General features: G+C 41.9%; 1 protein-coding gene across 11 annotated transcripts in view; it reads right to left on the bottom strand.

Annotated features, from left to right (window-relative positions):
* ubr4 (ubiquitin protein ligase E3 component n-recognin 4) overlaps positions 1-16,239 on the bottom strand; it is a 46,603-nt gene that overhangs the window by 1,904 nt on the left and 28,460 nt on the right. For all 11 annotated transcript variants that reach the window (XM_084366169.1, XM_084366175.1, XM_084366177.1 and 8 more), the window contains 46 exons: positions 16,020-16,124; positions 15,448-15,585; positions 15,025-15,193; positions 14,678-14,882; positions 14,488-14,601; positions 14,157-14,366; positions 13,905-14,054; positions 13,574-13,801; positions 13,275-13,353; positions 12,911-13,153; positions 12,564-12,732; positions 12,187-12,331; positions 11,832-11,917; positions 11,647-11,734; positions 11,081-11,274; positions 10,699-10,938; positions 10,447-10,585; positions 10,110-10,235; positions 9,588-9,716; positions 9,148-9,497; positions 8,831-8,921; positions 8,555-8,639; positions 8,105-8,232; positions 7,666-7,795; positions 7,376-7,536; positions 7,127-7,236; positions 6,568-6,709; positions 6,260-6,341; positions 5,879-6,052; positions 5,459-5,580; positions 5,142-5,339; positions 4,952-5,032; positions 4,767-4,854; positions 4,409-4,536; positions 3,951-4,058; positions 3,645-3,761; positions 3,318-3,508; positions 2,935-3,108; positions 2,711-2,810; positions 2,310-2,528; positions 2,060-2,173; positions 1,752-1,894; positions 1,523-1,648; positions 1,237-1,431; positions 819-1,043; positions 323-413 (listed from right to left, as the gene is read on the bottom strand). In XM_084366169.1, coding sequence (XP_084222295.1) covers positions 323-413; positions 819-1,043; positions 1,237-1,431; positions 1,523-1,648; positions 1,752-1,894; positions 2,060-2,173; positions 2,310-2,528; positions 2,711-2,810; positions 2,935-3,108; positions 3,318-3,508; positions 3,645-3,761; positions 3,951-4,058; positions 4,409-4,536; positions 4,767-4,854; positions 4,952-5,032; positions 5,142-5,339; positions 5,459-5,580; positions 5,879-6,052; positions 6,260-6,341; positions 6,568-6,709; positions 7,127-7,236; positions 7,376-7,536; positions 7,666-7,795; positions 8,105-8,232; positions 8,555-8,639; positions 8,831-8,921; positions 9,148-9,497; positions 9,588-9,716; positions 10,110-10,235; positions 10,447-10,585; positions 10,699-10,938; positions 11,081-11,274; positions 11,647-11,734; positions 11,832-11,917; positions 12,187-12,331; positions 12,564-12,732; positions 12,911-13,153; positions 13,275-13,353; positions 13,574-13,801; positions 13,905-14,054; positions 14,157-14,366; positions 14,488-14,601; positions 14,678-14,882; positions 15,025-15,193; positions 15,448-15,585; positions 16,020-16,124 — 6,830 coding nt within the window. The remainder of the gene's footprint in view (positions 1-322; positions 414-818; positions 1,044-1,236; positions 1,432-1,522; positions 1,649-1,751; positions 1,895-2,059; positions 2,174-2,309; positions 2,529-2,710; positions 2,811-2,934; positions 3,109-3,317; positions 3,509-3,644; positions 3,762-3,950; positions 4,059-4,408; positions 4,537-4,766; positions 4,855-4,951; positions 5,033-5,141; positions 5,340-5,458; positions 5,581-5,878; positions 6,053-6,259; positions 6,342-6,567; positions 6,710-7,126; positions 7,237-7,375; positions 7,537-7,665; positions 7,796-8,104; positions 8,233-8,554; positions 8,640-8,830; positions 8,922-9,147; positions 9,498-9,587; positions 9,717-10,109; positions 10,236-10,446; positions 10,586-10,698; positions 10,939-11,080; positions 11,275-11,646; positions 11,735-11,831; positions 11,918-12,186; positions 12,332-12,563; positions 12,733-12,910; positions 13,154-13,274; positions 13,354-13,573; positions 13,802-13,904; positions 14,055-14,156; positions 14,367-14,487; positions 14,602-14,677; positions 14,883-15,024; positions 15,194-15,447; positions 15,586-16,019; positions 16,125-16,239) is intronic.

Here is a 16,239-nt window from a genome sequence, read left to right as displayed (position 1 = left end):
ACAAATGAATGTTTTATCATATTTGATCTCAGTAGTATGTCCAGCTTATGTCAAGGAAAAGAAAACACAAACTTGACTTGAAGTTTTTATGGTGTTACTGTTGATCACGCGACAGCATTGATTAATTTTCAAACACACTAAAAGGCTGAATCAAACATGTCTCTGTAACTTTACTAAGATAGCAAAGCTATGACCAACACACAAACAAAGCATCCCAACAAAAAACACAACATAAACACAACAGAATATAATTGGTTTGTAAGATATCCGAATGTTTGTGGCATCAACATGTACAGTAGTTTTGAAGCTGTAAAGCATTTACCCTGAACATGTCGTAGACTAGATCCACCAGGCCCCAGAAGAGGAGAGGCGAGCGATAGACTGCATATTCCTTTGGTGCTTTATCTGTGAGTCTGATAATAAATGAGAAGAAGAGGATGAAGGCAGGAGATTGTTACAAGATAAATTGTATTTAACATTTGATATGAAATTCCTAATTGTAGCACAGAGCTTCCAGACGGATTCTCTTAGCTTAGATCTGCTTTTACACAAACCAAACACAAACATTGGTACATCAGAGAAACAGCTTTTCCTAACTGGAAACTTGCAGTGCATCTTACCATGTAGGTATGAGATGCATTTGAAATAACACTGTTGAAGCAGGTTTTTAATATTACTATCCATGCTGGCCCATTTCTAACGTAATTCAAAATGAAGAGGTTTAACAAATATGGTGCACAGATTCGCTGCATCAACCCTGTGTTGGCTGTAAAACAAAGAGGGACAGAATGTCTTTGTAAGAAGGATGAGTGTCGTACTTGTTGGTGCTGACTGCTGAGACCTTGCGGGCGTGTGCGTTAACCAGGAGTCTTCGTAGGAAGTATATCCGTGAAGTCCTCCAGCGTTCAGGCGGCATGATGTGCATGGCCAAGATGGTAAAATAGTGCGGTCCTTCAACCTCGTATGAGCTCTCCACCCATTTCTCACACGGCTGCTCCTGGAAACTCTGCAAGTTCTTTTCCTCCCGGGACGTGGCCCTTGTACTGCAGTGACAGTTTTAAAACAAAGCGAGATGATGAGTGGTGTGAAATACATGAGCCATACCAGCTGAATGTTGGTCAAATAGGCTGACTTTTGGTTTGTGTGTCATCTCTACAGCTCTTCACTTGGTACAGATTCAATGTCTGATGAGTAATTTCTCCTGTCATAAACATCTTATATCAGAAATGTACATACGTGTTGAGGACGTAGAGCACAGTGTGGATGATGTAGGGGATGAGGTGGATGTTGCTCTCTCGTCCTCCCCCTCCTGTGTCCACGCTGAACGATTGTTCGGTAGCAAAGCGGAGGAACAGCAGTTTGGTGTCATGAATGTTGAGTTGGTACGTGGGCTCCCGCTGGCCTGTGCACTCTTGCAGATATGTGTTGTGCCTGTGCAGCACAGAGAAATCAAGTTAGGAATTTACTGTGTGCCGCATGAAGGAAACCTTTGCTCTATGTGTGTGCTGATGCATGATTTTACCTTGCTAAGCACGTAGCAAAGGCTGATTCTGGCACATGTGGCCCCCACACAGGAAGCAGTCCATTGCACTTTGTGTTGGCGTTCTGGAGAGCAGCACTCTCCCACTCCTCTCGCCCACGAGCCAGCCTGCCCCAGGGGAAAAATACTCAGGTTAGAATAAATGAACAATGAGGTTACAGCAGAAATTTTTAAAAGGCCTCTATAAACATCAGCAGGTTTTTGTTTTTACCTGACAGCTGCCAGATGGCAGTCATAGTGGACTATGTTAAAGTGCGACACAGTGCTGTAGCCCTGCTGCTTGCGAGGCTTGTTTTCAAAGTCATCCAAGGCCACACGCTTCGTGAAAGTGTAAATACCCAGGACTTTGGTTGGCTAGAAACACAAGGACCGATATGTTAATTCAGAACACCACAAGTTGGTATATCAATATCATATTGTCTACACTTACTATCAGTGGATGCTGACACTTTGAATATTTAACCATATAACATAATATAATGTAGTAATACACAGATGAGGATATCTTAAGGTGTGTACCTGGAACTTGTAACCCTCCCTACAGATACAGCAGGTCAAGCCCGGCTCCTCTATCAACTCCTCCATTTGCTTCAACAGTGAGGTCTTCGTCACCACCTGACCTTTCTCGTTGGTCTGAAAACACATTAAGCACACATTTAATAAAAATCTACAATATAACATTGAGCAGTGTTAATGAAAGCGATAGTGCAAATGAACAGCATTTTGACAAAATTAACAAAGAAAATGGAGAAAAAAGAGAAAAGAGTACCGTCATGCCCAGTGTTCCCAGGGCCTTCTGTCTCATGGCCATAGCCATACGCTTCTTCTCCGCTCTGGTCTCCCTGCGTGCTGCCTCAATCTTCAGGTTAACATCACTGTGCTCCCTCAGCGCCTCCAGAAGGTTCTCCGCTAGCGTGCCGATGCCTTCGTCACTGGATACCTGCTCCAGCTTGTGCAAGTTGGTTATTGAATCTGTGCCTATCAGCACCTTGGCAGGAGACAAGAGGACATCGAGTCATGTTAGGTCAAAAAAATAATTGATCCCATGTTTGCAAGCTGGGTCAAACATTCCAATGGTTGATCTTGTAATTACTCATCGAGAGAAATCAGTTCTCCACTGTTGGGCATTAGACAGCCCTAGTGGAGATTTTTATTAGAAACATTAAGTACCTGTGTGGGGGGATGCTGAGTCGCCAAACCACGGAGCAATCGGAGAATGAAGGGTAGAGCTGGTCTAGAGAGGAACTTCTTCCAGACATCTGCATCCAGACTAACGAGAGAGTTCAGAACAAGGAGAGAATGGTTTACCCAATCACACAGATATGTATATGATTTTTGCCGTCAAAGGTTTTGACAGACAAGCTTTGGTCATGTAAAGCCGAGAGAAGACCTACTTTTTGGCATTGGGGATATGTTTCTTCATGTAGTCCAGTGCACTCTGTGTGATTCCTTTCTGCAGAATAAGATCTTTGAGCTGATGGCCGTTGCTGTTATTTTTGATTCCAGCGGCGATTTTACAGAAACAATCCAAAAACACTTTGTCGTCTGCACTATGCTCCTCGTCGTACCTTAGAAAACAAAGTCAGGGGTCAGTTCTACTGAGACACAACTTGTAATACCCAAACACTGAATTATGGTTTTCAGAGCGGTGCAGATATGAAATAATCTGCTTGATTTTAGACTGTGACCACTCTCTGTGCTGGCTGAGAAGGTTTCTATCCATTTCAAAAACTTCAAATATGTTCTTAATTGCAAGTGAAAGCTAAGTGACGCTCACTTGTCAAAGCTGCAACATGGTTTGAAGCGTTCCACCAAGATCCTCATTTTCTCCAGTTCACCGAAGGACAGGAACGGGATGATGCGCAGCAGACCCTGCAGCACGCTGGGGTTGGAGCGCACAAACGGGGTGTTGATCTGGTCTAACAACATGACCAGCTGATCTTTGTCTCCCGTCAGCAGCAGGTTACCCTGTGAAAGACAAACCAGTCCCCGTTTAAAATTCAACATTTACAAGAATAGATTTTTTTCAGGCTTTGATTATATTATGGTGTCTTTGATATTAAAATTCTTTGTTTCTTCTTTACTAAGAAGAGTGAATGCGTACCTTGTCCTCTGAGATCTCGGCATTGGCTTCATCCAGAATGATCTCCATGATGCTCAGGACTTGCTCAGCTATGGAGGCTCCTCCACTGTCTTTACTCTCCTGTTCTGCAACCAAAGCCTGCAGGAAAAAAGGACATTAAGACAGAGTTTTCTAAAACACTTGAACAAAGTAAATGTTAAAGTCTATTATATAAGCCTGGTTAATATTTCACTCCAATCTGAATGATTGATATTGATAAATTGAATGATGCTGCATTAGTTCCCCTGCTGCCCACTGATTAGACAACACAGTCACTTCAACACTCACCAGGTTTAGAGTTCCTAGCATGACGTTGAGTGTGTTCATCTCTGGTTTGACCAGCTGCTGCCTATTGATCTTCACCTTCACACAATAGCTGAACAACTTCAGCAAAACCTGTGGGTGAGAAAGATCAGATGCACACTTCTTATATATAATGCATTTATAAAAACTGCACAAGGCGTTTGTAACCCAGGTAAACCAGTGTCAAGACATCTGAATCAGACACTTTTGTGAACTAAGTTTTCGTTATGACTTAAATCAATATTAAATGAGAAAGGAATTAGTTTATTCTGGATGGATAAACTGGAATGTTGAAATCTCTTACTACTCCTTTTATTAATCATGTATATAGAGAAGAGTTTGCTTTAGAGTTTAGGGAACAAAGATTACTCTCTTATCTTAAACACCTTTTTGGCAAAAAAAAAAAGAAGAAAAAAAAAAAAGAAGAGAAAATGTTGGCTTACAGTGAGCAGATGTCTTCCTTGTTTAAAATCTTTTATTCCAGACAGCCGATTGAGCATACACTCCAGTCCTCCACACTGAGCCATGACTCCTGCCATCTTGTACACCTCTTCATCATCCTCCTCCTCATCTGTAGATCCAGTAAAACATTTTTTCTTCATTTGTCATGCAATTTTAAACATTCATCACTCTTTCAAGAGAGTATTAATTACAGGCATGTGTGACGCTAAAGAGCACGACGCTAATGGCTTACGCATCACTACATGTTCTATTAGATTTAGAAACATGTGAACAAGCTATGTTTGACTTTATGTTTGACTTTGAATTATTAACATACTGTACAGCCAAAACAAGACTAACCTGTGGTTGAGTCCAGTGACTCTATGAACTCCTCAGTGGCATCTCCCAGGAGACCTCTCATTCGGTAGATGATTCTCATTGGCTCACCCTTTAAAAAAAACAAGGTCCATGACCAACTGTAACACACAATTCTGAATCTTCTAAAAGAGTCAATCATTTAGTGTCAAACACACAAGGACTCTCACCTCATTTGTAGGGCACCAGACCTTCTTGTAGACCTCTGCCACTGACAGATCTAAGCTGATGATTTTGTTGTTTACCAGAAGCTGGAGGAAAAACATAGTGGCATTAAAAACATTATGTCAGATTTTAGAATCCAATCAGAAACCGGGAAGAGTATATACAATACACATTGTAGGGAATACACATTTTTACCTCCATGCCACTGTCGTCTTCAAGCAGCGCCACCAGGTCGCAGTCTTGGCAGATCTTGTTCTTGATGTCCCTCATCAGAGGACCGATACCTGGTTCGTTGCTGCTGTAGGGGTTTCCTGGCATGCGGCCCTGCAGGAAGTCCTCCTGCTGAGGATCCTTCTCCAGCGTCACAAAGAACTCTGTCACCTCATTCTCCTCCTAAATGCAGAGGAGGAAACAAAAACTTCAGCTGAAGTCAAATTCACAGCTAGACTCATAGCTAGCATTATTCTGTAGGACTTTTCCAACTGAAATTGACCAGGATAAAGGTAACTCACAGGATAGATGATGCTGCAGAGCCTCTCAAAAATGAACACCGGTGTCCTGTAGTCATCCAGGTTGTACCGCTTAGCAGTCTCTATGCACACTGCCATGAAGGCTTTGGTTTCAGACTCAGTACCTATGAAAAGCACAAGATTTACAATGGTGATGTTTAAACACATATAACACATGCTGATTTATTAATTTCACAAGATTCTTTCTTTTGTAGAAAACATACCAGATTTATAATTTATGCTTCATCTACTTTGTTGAAATGTTGAAACGACCATCAAAGACATTTAAATGTCCTTCCAATTATGAGTGGAACAAAGCTTTTCTTATATAAACCCTCCCCACAAAAGTGCTATAAACACCAAAATGAAGCAGTGAAACTAAAATTTAGATTCCATGTCTGTTGAAGTTGAGTTGGTGCAGACCTGTTGTCATGTCCTCCAGCATCTCGAGCAGCATGTCCTGAGTCTCATCGATGAGCTTGGTGCGCTGCACCACCAGTTTCCTCAGACACAGGTAGCCGTTGAGCACCGTGCCGACCAACCTACTTTTGAAATGCCGCTTAATGGATTCCACTTCCACGAAAGAAGACAGCAATCCTGCAGTGGCACCAAACATATTCAAATCAATTAAATTTTCAGGAAAAGGCATGAAAACAACATTCAAAAATTAGTCTGAAGTTTACTTGTACTATAAAGATCGTCACTATGATTCACTGTATAATGGTGGTGAAAGTCTCATTTAAACCCTACAGTGTCATGTCAGATTTCATGCTCAGATACACAACAGGACTGAAACTAATGTACCAGTCAAGCTCTTGAGGGCGTAGCCTTGCTGCAAGTCTGTGCTCAGTGTGGCCTCCTCCAGAGCCAGCAGATTGGCAATTTCCTGAACAGGGAATTAAAGAGAATTGAGAGATCTGATTATTGACATTTGATATGTGTATGGATAGCAAACATTTGAAATGTAATGAAATGAAAGCTAAGAATTTAATTAATTTCAACATATCTAAAGATTCTAATTCAAGTAAACCAATGGCATATAGAGATAATCTATGAAAACACTGAGTTTATCTTATTATAAAATTATATTCTTTTGAATTTCAGTCCATTACCTTGGTGATCAGGTTGCCGATGTAGGGCAGGACTCCACGGGCTGCCAGGTAAACCTTCCAGTGTGTTGGCTTGATCAGCTTCTGGTACAGACCCAAATACTCCACCGCACACTCTCCAGCGACACTCAACTCATCCAGATAACTGACAGACACACACAGTAAGAGTCTTTTAAACACCAAGTCAGGTCTACAGTTGGGTTCTAAGCATTAAAACTAGTTTAAGTCTCCATACCACATGTATAGTTAAAAAAAAATATATGATTATTGTTAGTTCTCACCAAACTTTTGTTTGAGACATTATTGACCTTCAATACAGCAAAGAAGCATCGGATTTGTTTAAAAATGATAATCACTTTGTTTCAAATCTCTGTGACAGCATTTTTTTCTGTCATAGTTAACAATTTTACTGAGGTGACACAGTATATACACTAACATACTGTATATATTAACTTATAATACCAAAGAAATCTTACAGTAATCTAATAATAGTTTATGAATCCCTAATAGTGCAAAACACAATGTTTGTTTGCCTTGCTGATTGTCTGTTTGAGGATCATACCTGGTGAGCAGGTCCAGGACTTGTTGCTTGCGGCTGGGGATTGTGGTTAAGGCCTCCACAATAGTGCAAGCTGCCTGTCTGGCTGCCTGAGTTGCAGGTGTGAAAAGGACCTGCAACAAATATGTATTGAGTGATTACTGACTCCGTATTCGATTTCTAGCAAAAGATACTAATGAGACTACAGCGGAAAACAAGCAAAGTACTATACTAATACTTGCAACAAAAATTAAAACATTTAATGTTTTGTACCTGCCGCAGCCAGTTGTTGTGGCTCAGTTTGAGCAGGCGAGGGAAGAGACCTTCACCTTTTCTGGACCTCATGAACTGCTTCCACTTCCACACATACTTCTCCAACAGGTACTGCCTTCGCAACTCGGCTTTCCCCTGAGGCTTTGACACAGCCTCCTGGCCTGTGGTTATCAAGAGAAATTCAACAGTGAATTTCATTTCATCATCATCAGTTTTCAGTATTTCACTGAAAAAAGAGAACCATGTTGCTTCACTGATATATTGTGCAGTTGTTCTGACACCATATTTACCTCTTGCAGGGAGACATTTTTTCCATGCCTCGTATGAGGCTTTGGGATCCTTCTTGAGCCAGAGTTGGGCCTGGGCATGGATTTCATTACTGTAGGGCCTGACTGTGGTCAGCGACTCAATTGCAGCATCCTATAACCAAAAGCAAACACAAGCTGTTGTGTGAGGGAACACGATACAACCAAGTGCTTACTGACAGACACTGTATATGTAATTCTTAAATTATCTGAGCTAATTATTTCTTCTAATTTATCAGAACAAAAAGGTATTCAGTGATTCTTGGTCTAGATTACAGCTCTGTTTTGTCTCTGTTGGTTCAAATAACTGCTGGGTCATCCAAAGTTCTTCACCTTATCATGTCCTTGTAAACTGCTTAAAGACTTAAAGGCAAATGAAAGCCAAGAGAGCAGCAGCTGAATGGCAGAGTTATAGTGTATTTACCTTGTTCTTCTTGCTAGTGGGAGCCGGGGGCTTGATCAGCTTTTGCAGGATTCTCAGGCACATGAGAGTGATGTTCTCCACCACAACTGGTGTCTTTATATTCACTGACATGAGGAACAGACTGAGGGCTGCAAGGATATAAAATAGTACAAAAAGTCAGGCTGAATGTCTCCCAACTCTCAACCAATCACAATCATACAATTGGGCTGTTGATGTAGAGGATGTATTGTGATGCACCATATTGTTTATTAACTAGACCAATATTGAACATAGAGAATACATACAGAATTGTAACAATACACACAAGAATGAGACTTAAGGCCAGAGTAAGGAACCTGAAAAACTCAACTAGACTAGGACGTAAGATCTTGCCCATGAAACTAATCTGCAGCCTGAAAGTAAAAAAAAGATACAACATCTTGTGAATGGAGGTTAGGAAATCAGGCTTACCACAACGTAACCGTAACTCCCAGCATCCACCCTCTTTGGAAATGGAGTCTGTCAGCAGCAGCATTTCATACTGCAGATTACTAACCTGTTGGGAGAAGAAGACATCAAGTTCATATCAATATTTGGAATTCTTCAACAAAGTTAACCTGCTCAAACGGGAGCTCCACAGTTTAGATACAGATGTGATTTTCCAACAAAAAATAATATTTCTGCAGAAATTTCTCTTAATGTTTATTTTGTCTAACTTCTTCCCGTGGGATATGTAATAGGACATACCAAGTCAGGATTGGCCCAATGGCCTTTGAGGGCAGCCGACACCTTGGCAATAATAAGGTCATTCATCTGCTGAGTGGCCTCCGGATGATCTCTGAAGCAGGAAAATATGGAAGGAAACAAGATACAAAATTACATTTAATTACCAACGCAACACACAGATCAAAGAGTTTATACAGACAGCTAAGTGTGAAAAGCAAATTTAGAGTATATTTCGATGTATGTATATATATATATGGTATATACTTTCATTCCAACACCTTATTGAGAATTAGTGCCTCAACTCTTCTACTTATCTACACTAAATGGGAGGGACATACCGGGTGAGAAGACAGACCAGCTGGCGCACCTCCTCCCTCATGGCTGCTGTACCTCGTCGCAAGTTATACTCAAACAGCTCACGGATGAGACCCTGGAGGACCAGAATCTGCCGGAGGGCTGGGTTAGTGGCCAGTGCACGGAGCAGCGTGATACAGTGGCCCGTGACAGCTGAGGCACAGCCATAGCACTTGGTTGAGGAGGTGTGGCCGCAGCCCAGCACAGAGAGCGCGCGGTACTGACTGGCAGTGAAGGTGGGCTGGTGGCTGCTGCTGCTACGGGATGACTTGGTGGCAGCTTCTCTCTGCTGCAGGTCGTACTCCAGGAGCTCTTTACGAGATGCAAGCACTTTCTGTGAATAGAAAAAAGCCCAGAGTTTAATGTGAGTGGGGGAAAAAACTAAATGCACCAGTTACTAAGATCATTATATTTCCTCAGTAACCTGTATAATCTTGGAGAGCTCATCAAATGATGTCTTGCAGTCTCCGCTGTATTCTTGAGCCAGCTGCTGAATGTATCTGTTCACATTAGCAGAAGATGTACCGAGTCCTGCTCCTGCTCCAGTGTCATCCTGAGGTAAAGAGAGGAAAAGAATATCATGAGATAAAACTGTAGAAATGAGATAAAAGAGGCCTAATTCAACATTTCTAAGGAAACAGGAAAATAGTCTACAAAAATATAATTAGCTGCTATAAATGACCTCATGTCATACATTTGGGCATTCTGCTGTACTTCATGCCATGTCAATACTATTTGTAGGCTGCTATCAATGTTTTTCTGTCGCATCACAATATCGTATTTTTGAAAGACATATCTAAAAAATATCCAAAGAATATGTGTGATGTGTATCAGTAGAAAGTGTGCCTCACATTATAATCAGTCGCAAATGTGGTTAAAGAGGCTTTCTGAACATTGCTCATGCCTCAATTTCTTATGTAGTGTTCAGCGCATCCTTGAGACTGACCTGTGGTTTCTCTGGTGCCGCTTCATTGACTTTAGACAGGAGGCTCTCCAACTGGGGTCGGTGACCCATCAGCTGGTGGTAGACCCTGTCAGCTTTGTCAAGCAGGGTATTGATGTTAGTCACAGCCTGCAGGAAAAAATATATATTAAAGATTAAGAGATAAATAGAGAAGATGAAGGTAGAGATAGAGACTTCCTCAGAAAAAAGTACTTCAGTCATCTGCAAAATGTGGGGACAAAATTTATATTTTGCCAATCAAGCAATTTTTTTTTTTGAATGGCAACCCCCTTTTTACTCCTCACCTTTAACTTGTATTTCCCACAGAGTGACCTCTTACCTTTTTCCTGTCTTCCTCATTCTCAATGGGATCCACAGCACAGCATGGTTTAGCATATAGCATGAAATCAAATCGGGCGTATTTGCAGAAACCACAGGCATTGCACAGGAAGGGGTCTTTTTCATCGTAGTTGATTGACCTAACAGAAAACAACAATCCATTTCAAATACAATAAACTGCAGTCTTTCCAATCATAACCATATGTTCCCCAATCTTTTCAGACCTGTAGAGGAAGCCTAATGCATTGCGTACCTGCACTTGTGACACTGATAGACGTTCTCGCCACAGTTGCCACACACCCCGGGGTTGGCCGGCACAGATGCACTGCAGCGTGGACACTGCAGGGTCTCAGTGGAGGCCTGATAGTTCTCATAAAAATCGGAGAACTCGATCATCAGGTTGGAAGCAACGATGGGTAAAGGAAGGTCGATCTTTACCTCCGTTTGTCCTGGGGTCAGCTGAACTTTCTTGGCTTTGTGCCAGCGAGCAGGCCTAAAAAGAGAAAACAAAGTTTATTTACTTTATACTGTCAAGTGAACGAGAGTGAAACTGTTGCTTGTGGCCAATATGTAAACTTGTATCTTATAACGTTCTTGTTAAAAAAACATTATGAACGTATGATTAGTAAACATACTTGTTCTTCAGCTCCACGATAGCCTGTACAGTCCTGTTGTTGTAGTACAGATTGATGGTGCGGACCATTTTGGTGCGTTTGAGGTCACCGATCTTCACTGTGACTTTGCTGATGGTGTGGCTACCAATGAGCTTGACGACCTGCTGAGTGGTGGTGTAACGGGTGTCCACTTTGATTGATGACAGTTTTATATTCTGGAGGGCAAACAAGACAATTTTTTAAAACAATAATAGACTGTGTTTATGCCAGCAGGGTCTTACAAAGGCCCTCTTACGGGTGGTTTTATGACCTGTCCTTGTTCTGTTTGCTTTTGCATACCTTTTGCATGATAAACAACAGTAGTATGGAAATAAAGAAAAATGTCCTCAGCCTGTCACATTTGGTATTCACTGTTCACATTTCAAACTGAAAACTAACCATAGTCAAACCAATCTTTACCAATGCAAAAGCCGTGCAAACTTACAAAGAAAGAAAAAATTGCATTTGAATTGAATTAGCTAAACCTTTTTTTTTTTTTTTTGCTGGTTAGCAATTGTATCCATTAAGTGAAGTTATGTTTCACATACCGAGAAGGGAACTTCTGGGTTGTTGCACACCAAGCAGGGGTCACTCTCCAGGAAAAATCCATCAAACTCCACTAAACCAGACAGAGTGCTGCAAAAGGAAAAATATTAAATTTGTATTTAGACAATGTCCACTACTTATAATTGCATTCTTCTTGCTTATAGATAGTATGTTTTTGTAGACATACTTGTAGATGTTGGAGTTGGGGTGATTCGTCAGGATATGGTTTTGTGCCCTCAGGATTTCCACAGCTTTCTGAGAATACTCTTTCAACTAGAACAGAAAAGGGAAACAATTTAATAGAGGAACAGTTAGATAGAGATTTTGTAGCATTATCATTGTGATGGCTATGTTCTGCTGAATGATGAAAAGGCTCAGACATACGTACTTTGAGTACATTTTGGACACAGTCCAATTTTTAAATTGTTAATCACAAAAAGTCAGATGTTCATGATATTATAAAATACAAGGCAACAGTATAACAATCTCACAACAATTACTACCCTAGAATCAGTACAAACATTGCAGGCTTTTGAGCAAACCTTTTTCTCTGTCTGAGGGGTTTTAAGTGAGAAGTATCCAAGCAGGTCGACAAACTGGGCAGCTTTGCGGCCATATGCGGGCAGCTCAGGCCAGATGGCCCAAGTCAGCTCCAGCAGCAGCTCCTGCTGAGATTTACTGGAGTTCCTACAGAGAGATTCACATGCCAACAATGTGATTTCACCATTTAATAATTTATTGTTGCGCTCATTCCCACATTCTTTCCATTGTTTGTTCATTCGTGCTTCAACTTTATGTTCAATCATCCAGTCTAAAAACAAGGTAGTCTAAATTTAGTGACTAGGCTCGCTTTGTGTTTGAGTTTGGGGCCAAACTAAGCTGCCTGTTTATGTCTGAATGTGTTAGATGGCTACAGTACCTGTAGATGTGAAGTGCCAAGCAGTGGGCTTGCCAGCGCACAGATGATGAGTTTGACTCGAGCAGGAAGCAGCGCAAGAACTGGATGAGGGTCTCTTTGTCTGCAAACTTGTTAAGCTGACTGACCAGAGCCATACACAGCTGATCCTCCTGGCTGCCAACTCCATCACCTGTTGTCAGTCAGCAAAGATACAACATAGTCAAGGCATTAGCATCTACTATCCATTTTTGATACCCAAATAACCTGTTCAGGTTCAGTGGGGGGCTTGAGCCTGTTTCCGCATTGAATGCGTACAATCTAAACAAGAATTGGTATGAAGTATGAGAAAGTTGGCGTTGTTGCCTCACCCTCTTTGTCTTTCTCCTTGTCCTCCTTTTTGCTCTTTTTACTGGATGACTTGCTCTGAGAGGACTGAGAAGCTCCTGTCTGTCCAGCACTACCAGAGCCCCCTCCGGAGAATGATGACGAGGAGGAAGAGGAGCTGGCAAGCACCTTACTGCCACACAAGGCGCAGGACAGCAGTTGTAAAAGTACAGGGGAAACACCCTCATCCACTAGGAAGCTCACTTGGAGGAGGAAGTACAATACAGCTGAACAGAGAAGACAAACAGGTAAGAGGAGGGAAAATAAAGAGAGAAGAATGATGTTAACATGAGTAGCCTTAAAAGTGTCTTTGTTTCCAGTTACAAAAGCTGATCTGACACAACTTACAGTCGTCCTTCATGCAGAACTTCTGCCAGTTGATTGTCCTCTGTGTGGCAATTTCAGCACAAGCTTTCAGATGCTCCATCTGCACCAAGAGAAGCAAGTTACACTTGTGCACAGAAAGTTACAAAAAGTTCAATCCTTACAGCAGATGACAGTAGTATCACAGAGCAAAGAAATAGAATATTAACAAGAATTTAGCAAATAAAAAAAAACAATGAAGTACACATGATTTATAGCCAATACACAGCACACAAAAGAGACTCTGTATGAGTAGTCTGAATGACTGTTCAGAGGACACTCACCAGACTGATGAGTGTGTCATACTGTAAAGCCGAACCAGACGTGGCTGTGACAACACCAGCCCTGAGGAAGATGCCCTGCTCCTCCAGGAGCTTCTTGATGCTGCGCACATGGGAGTCAAGAGTGTGCAGATCCCGCAGCTGGCGATATTTTTCCTTTGAGCCACAGATGAACAGCAACAACTTTCTGACTTGCCTCCTGACAAATGGTGTCTGTTGAATCATCAGATACTGAGGAGAAAAGAAATACAGAATTAAGAGGTTGTATTTCTGTGTTTTGTGTAAATAGAGGTTGAAGAGGAATATCGCACAAGTGATAAACTCAACCGCTTACTTCAGACAGATAGTAGAACCAGGAATGGTCAAAGACAGGAGGTGGGATACGTGGGTTGGTGTCAGCAATCTTTTTGATCTGATATGGCAGCCGGAGCACCATTTCAGTCAAAAGCTGTGAGTAGGCTTCAAACACATCAGCAGCATGTCCCTAAGAGAAGGAGCAACGCAGTCAGTTCACAAACCATTCCTTGTACAAATATCACTTTTTTTTTCAGTTTTAGAGATAAAGATGCTTGCTGTTGTCTGATACCTTGACATATTGGCGTAGGAAGAAAGGGCTCATGTCTGGCGGAGAGGAAGCTGTGTGTGGTCGGAGGAGCTGGCTTGTGGCCACAGGCTCCTCTTCACCCTGTTGGCTCTTCCAGAACTCCAGGAGGGATTTGAGCACGTGGAGACAGTAGTCAATAGCACCGAGGCTGAGCAAGGCAGTCGCTGTGGCATTTGAAATAAGCGAAGATGACTGGAAGAAAGAAAGAGGGGGCATCTGGCATGTAAGTACAATGTACAGGCAACTTTATTTTGAACATGCAAAAAAAGCTGTCCATAGAGAAATTCAGTCATAGAAAACAAAGGGGATGTACCTCAGAAGAGGATTTGGAGCCAGATTTGGTTCGAGACATGAAAACACTGAGCAGTCTCATGATGACCAGGTGAACTTCATTGATGGAGCTACGTTCATTCTTCTTGGACACATCCTGCAGAGGAATAACATGGATTAAGTAAAACGATGACAGTTTAAAGCCTGATGCATCAGAAGGAGACTGTTTTTACCTTCTTGTGCATGCCAAGTTCAGCAATGAGCTGTGCTAGCAGGTCATCCAAGGCACCCTTATCCTTTTCATCCTCGCCATCCAGGTCGGAGGTCAGCATTAGGATGACCTGCATGTAGGGGATGGCTTGAACTCCACCTACATTGTGGAGCTGAGAAAGATGCTGAAGCAAACGCTCCAGTAGCATAAGACGAACCATGTGCAGCCTGACAAGAAACACAAAATGAAATAAATAAAAATCTTCACTTCTACAACTGAGTTGACCATTTGGTCCACCAAAAATGTGTCAGCATAATCTTAAACCTTCTTCTTTATCTGAACTCCTGCTTTGCATTTGGGATGTCTGACCTGTTGCTTGTGTGGATGTCTCCCTCGGTCTCTCCTTCTCCTTCTGAGCCTTCACCTTCCTGCTGGGCTGTGGTGGTGCTGATGGCTCCAGTGCTGGAGCTGACGCTGCCTGGACCGGCAGGGTGGCCCTCCACTGTGGTGTCCCCATATGCACTGCTGCGTCCTGACACTGTACACACAAATGCATACACAAATGCAACTAAGCAAACTGGAAACATGATCATATATACTAAGCAAGTGTCATTGTCTTACTTTAAAAGGAAAAATGAAATGAGTCTGTACAGACTTATACGGTCTTTGTAGTTAACAGATACGATACAATACAATATTAGACATGCAAAATTTTGACTATCAGGCTGACAAACACAATTTTTCGCATTTAGTTGTGTTTAGGGCCACTGTTGTTTCTCTGCAATCACCCACCACTGTGTTCCCCGGCTACAGAGTCGATTGCAGAACCTCCACTCTCTGAGCCCACACTGCCGCCATGCTCAGCTGGGGAGGTCCGCAGTGTGGAACCATCAGTAGCAGCTGTGCTGCCCTCATCATCTGATGCCGGGGCTGAAATCATAGCAATAGCTGTAACAGTAAATACACCACGGTCATCTGGCCAGGATACATGATTTTAGTTCGTTCTTGTTCACCAACAATGCAATAAAGCATGCAACACATTCAAACAACCTGCCATTACAGTTTCTGTTTGTGTTGAAGCTACTGTGGGTATTATCATACATAATTGCTACCTTCTTCAGCAAATATTAGAGGATGAGCAATACTTGAATTTCAAAACACTAAGCTAAGATGTGCCACAGATTAGGTGATAAGCTTTAATGTAGAATATTATCACACATGCTGTGAGATATTGACTATTTTAATTCAAAATTGTAGCAAAGAGAAAAATATTTTAGTGTCTTATGTGAAGGATGTATTAAACACTGTGACCTTTCAGATCTAAAAACTTCAACTTCACACTACTACAGAGGTGGTCTTGTTACCTGATGCGGTGGTGTCTGAAAGGGTGCCAGCATCCAATGAAGAGGAGCTTGGGGCCTGGCCAGACAGGCCGAGGCTCTGAAGGCCAAGAGCACTGCTGCTACTCCCTGAAAATGTCAAAAACATGTACAGTATGTTAGCAGCACTCACACAAAACACTGCTTGTGTTTAAATTTAAAAATTATGTGTCACTACTGTCCAAAACAATATTTTTAATTTAGT

This window comes from Pagrus pagrus, assembly GCF_965226575.1.
Source record: "Pagrus pagrus genome assembly, chromosome: 11".
In the NCBI taxonomy this organism is placed as follows: domain Eukaryota; kingdom Metazoa; phylum Chordata; class Actinopteri; order Spariformes; family Sparidae; genus Pagrus; species Pagrus pagrus.
This window is presented reverse-complemented; position numbering and strand designations above follow the sequence as displayed.